The sequence below is a fragment of the Propithecus coquereli genome, unplaced genomic scaffold (assembly GCF_000956105.1).
Source record: "Propithecus coquereli isolate 6110/MARCELLA unplaced genomic scaffold, Pcoq_1.0 Scaffold6, whole genome shotgun sequence".
Taxonomy (NCBI): Eukaryota; Metazoa; Chordata; class Mammalia; order Primates; family Indriidae; genus Propithecus; species Propithecus coquereli.
The window spans coordinates 1,604,206-1,608,092 of record NW_012151951.1 but is presented as its reverse complement, the minus strand read 5'-3'; the positions used below and the strand labels follow the sequence as shown (position 1 = coordinate 1,608,092).

Here is a 3,887-nt window from a genome sequence, read left to right as displayed (position 1 = left end):
TTTTGTCCATTTTCAAATCAATCAGTACAAAGTTTTCAGGATATTATTTTGTTACAATATGAATTATTACTAAAGTTTTTTCCCTTTTTTCATTTCTAATATTGAATCTTTTTGCTTTTCTCTCTTATTCTTTATCAATCCCATATTTAACAATTTTACTGATCTTTTCAGAGAACTAACTTTTGACTTTGTTTATCCTCCCTATTATGTTTTGATTTCTCGTTTAGTTTCTGCCCATGTTCTTATTATTGCCTTATTTCTTGTTTCCTTTGAACTTATCCTGTTATTCTTTTTATAACTTCTTAAGTTTGATACTTATTAACTTACAAACTTTTTCTCTAATATAAGAATTTATGCCCATAAATATCCTTTTTCCCCCTTCATCCCACAAATTTTGATATTCATTATTTTCATTTTATTCACTTTTAAGGTTTTTTCCCCCAGTTTTTACTTCTTTTTCCTAGACTCATAGGTTATTTTTGGAATATTTTTAAATGTCAAACCACATGAAGATTTAAAAAAATATTTACTTCTGACAATTTCATTTTTGAGAAGATCAAATGAATTAAAGTGAGATTGCATTGGAAATTATAAAGGGTTATATAACTCTGAAGTATTGCTACAATCCATTAATTCATCTAACATTTATTTGTCACTTGCAGGCCAGGCACTGTGCTCATTAGTGGAGGTCAGAACAGAAAGGGGCTCATATTCTTGAGGGGGTAGCAGAGATGAAGCTGTCAGCAGCATATCGTATGATAAGTGCTGGGATTGAGGGGAGCACAGAGGAAAAGCACCTGACTCATACCCAGGGCTTAGCAAAGATGCCTGAGAGGAGGCAGTATTAGGATGGGTCTTGAAGTTCTCCTTTGCTGTGTAGACATGGGCTGGTGTGTAGAAAGTGGAAAGGTCTCTAAGGCAGAAGAAACTGTTTTTACAAAAGTAAGAGCATATCTGGAACCGCTCAGACAGGTGCAAGTCATTCAGTTCAGATGAAGCAAGGGAGATGCACAATGGATTGGCATTTTAGATTAATCTGGCAGCGGTGTGAGGAAGGGATCGGTTTTGGGGTGGGAGGGAGTAGTGTGACAAAGTAAAGGCAAGGAGATGGATAAGATTCCATTGCCCTAATTCCATTGTCCTAATCCAAATTTGAGTGGGTTCCTAGAGTATTCAGAAGAAGCACAGATTGGACTTGGTGACTGTGAGATATTTAGGAGCAAGTGTCCAATAAGCAACTGACCTATTGATATGAAACTTGAGAGAAAGAAGTCCAGGTTAGAAATTTAGATTAAGAAGTCACCAGCGATTACAAGAAATAACTAGAACTGGTCACTATAATTTATAGATAATAAATATTAGACACAGAAAGGGCAGTGAGCCAAAGTTATCTACTCATTTATTTGTTCATTCATTCATGGAATTTTTATTAAATACTGGCTGTGAACTGGGCATTAGGTTAATGGTTGGAGGTAAAACCAAGACTTCCTCTTTACCCTAACAATACACTATAATTGTTTCTAAAACCAACGGCTTCACTCATAATTTCTTGGGTTTCTTTTTTCAATAGGAAATCAGTTCTGGGCAGTCAGAGGAAGTGAGGTACAAGCAGGTTACCCAAGAAGTATCCACACTCTGGGTTTTCCTCCAACCATCAGGAAAATCGATGCAGCTCTTTCTGATAAAGAAAAGAAGAAAACATACTTCTTCGTAGAGGACAAATACTGGAGGTGAGATGCAATAGGAATGACTGTATATGGAGCCTAATTAGGGCAATTATTTTTTTTCTAGAAGGATCTCTCCCACTCCCACTCTCTAACTTTCTGACTCTGAGGAAGACAGCTTACAATTGTCCAACCTTCCATATATAAAAGGGCTCTCAGAGTGGTGATCACTGACAGACACCAAAAGACATCAGGAGAGGCCAACGGGGTCCAAAGGCACATTCACTGCCCATCCCACGGCCAGTCACCATGTGGCTGCCCTAGGAAGGGCAGATCTGTAAGAAGCAGGCTGTAAAGGTCTTCAGAGTCCCAGAGTGATAGAGAACCAGAGGTTTATTTTTAGCCAAATGATTCAATTCACTTTGCATCTTCTGTGTATACAGTTTTCATGTATTTATGGCAGAAAGATATTTAAGTTCTATGTGTCCAGGCTTATAAAATTGACCTCTGATATATGTATGGAACCTTTGTAGAATGCCATGATGTCCCTATTTCTGGGGAAAATATTGTTTTATATGCTAACCTTGTAAACCCAGGAAAGTATTATCGTACTACTAAAAATGTTTAACTCTTCTTTACACAACTTGAAAAGTTCATATAGGATTCCACACTGGGAAATCACATCATACTGTTGCATGTAATAGGACCTCTACACAATTTTGAGCTGTATTTCTTTCACCTGGTGCAGATTTGATGAAAATAGCCAGTCCATGGAGCAAGGATTCCCCAGACTAATAGCTGATGACTTTCCAGGAGTTGAGCCAAAGGTCGATGCTGTGTTTCAGGCATTTGGTAAGAGGACCCTCATTTCATTGCCAGTGGGGGCTCTTCTGGGCATTTTATGGTTTCATTCTTTTTACTCCTAACTCCTGAAAAATTTAACTTTCCAATTTATACAAATTGGGTTTACATTTTGTTTTTCTTAAATAACTTCCAAGTCTCTGTTTCATACCTGCACACAAAATCTAAGGATACTTCCTCACACTGAAGCCATTATCTTCCAGGTTACTATGTTGGTATAAAAATACAACCAGTGTGAGGCAGGGTGTCATTCTCCTCTATCCTCTATCTCCTCTATCTCCTCTATCTCCTCTATCTCCTTTTGCTGTCCCTTCTCTCCCACCCCATCCTAGTGGGCCTTGTCTGGGCTTCTGTTGCAGTCTGTAATTGTCTACAGTAGTCATTTGTAAATAAATGGAATCCTCCCATATCCTTAAAATAGACAAAGTCTGATTGCTGGTAATGGGTAGATGGGAAAGCAAAACGTGTGCTTGCTTACCCTGAAGGAAGTTTGGAGGCAGCTTCCAGGGCTTGACAATCGCAGTGCTCATGAGGCTGCCGGTCTCGTTGCTAAAATGACTTGACCATAATGTGTGCAAAGCGGGAAATAGGTGTCTGGTGTGTTTTACCATTGGTCTGATTCTCTTGGGTCCGAGTGTCTCCCATGCTGTGATTTAGGACCTAGTGGGGGAGGAGAGGTTGGGAAGAAAGAAGAATAAACAAGGTTTTAAAATATCACAGAACTCTATCGATTTAGAAGCACTATAGTCTAATGTTTTGGAGCACTGGCTTTGAAGTCAGACAGATGACACAGAGTCCTCCCTCCAGGAGAGAGGTTACCATGGGAGAATCAAAAAACCCTACTAATTTTCGGTTTTGTCCTTATTAATAACACCTCACACTTTTTTGGTAACCGTCAATGACATAAAGTGTGAAAAGCATTTGCTCAGCTCCTGGTACAGAGTAACCACTTAATAAATGTCATCCATTATTAGCTTGTTCTTATTCTAAGTTATACGTGGTACAAAATGATTTATTTGGAGATGTCTCATCATTTTCCTCATCTATGTTTACAGGATTTTTCTATTTCTTCAGTGGATCATCCCAGTTTGAGTTTGACCCCAATGCCAGGATGGTGACACATATATCGAAGAGTAACAGCTGGTTACAGTGTTAGGCAAGATAGAGAAAAGACAGACATCGGCATTTTAAATGAATCTAATAATTATTTGCCTAATTTATTATGAGTCAAAATGATTAATTATTCCTGCATGTGCTGTGGCTGAAGAAGATGAGCCTTGCAGACATCTTCATGTGTTATGGAGCATTTGTCTGGAATGCTTCACTGGCTTTGGAATTACTTTGAATACAAGTGAGAAATTC

The 3,887-nt window shown here is 38.3% G+C and overlaps 1 protein-coding gene across 1 annotated transcript in view; it reads left to right on the top strand.

The window, feature by feature from the left end:
* Positions 1-3,681, top strand: part of LOC105822157 (stromelysin-2-like) — a 17,850-nt gene extending 14,169 nt beyond the window's left edge. The window contains exons 4-6 of the mRNA XM_012659107.1: positions 1,559-1,730; positions 2,413-2,516; positions 3,581-3,681. Of these exons, the coding sequence (XP_012514561.1) occupies positions 1,559-1,730; positions 2,413-2,516; positions 3,581-3,681 (377 nt within the window). The remainder of the gene's footprint in view (positions 1-1,558; positions 1,731-2,412; positions 2,517-3,580) is intronic.
* The last annotated feature ends 206 nt before the right edge of the window (positions 3,682-3,887 follow it).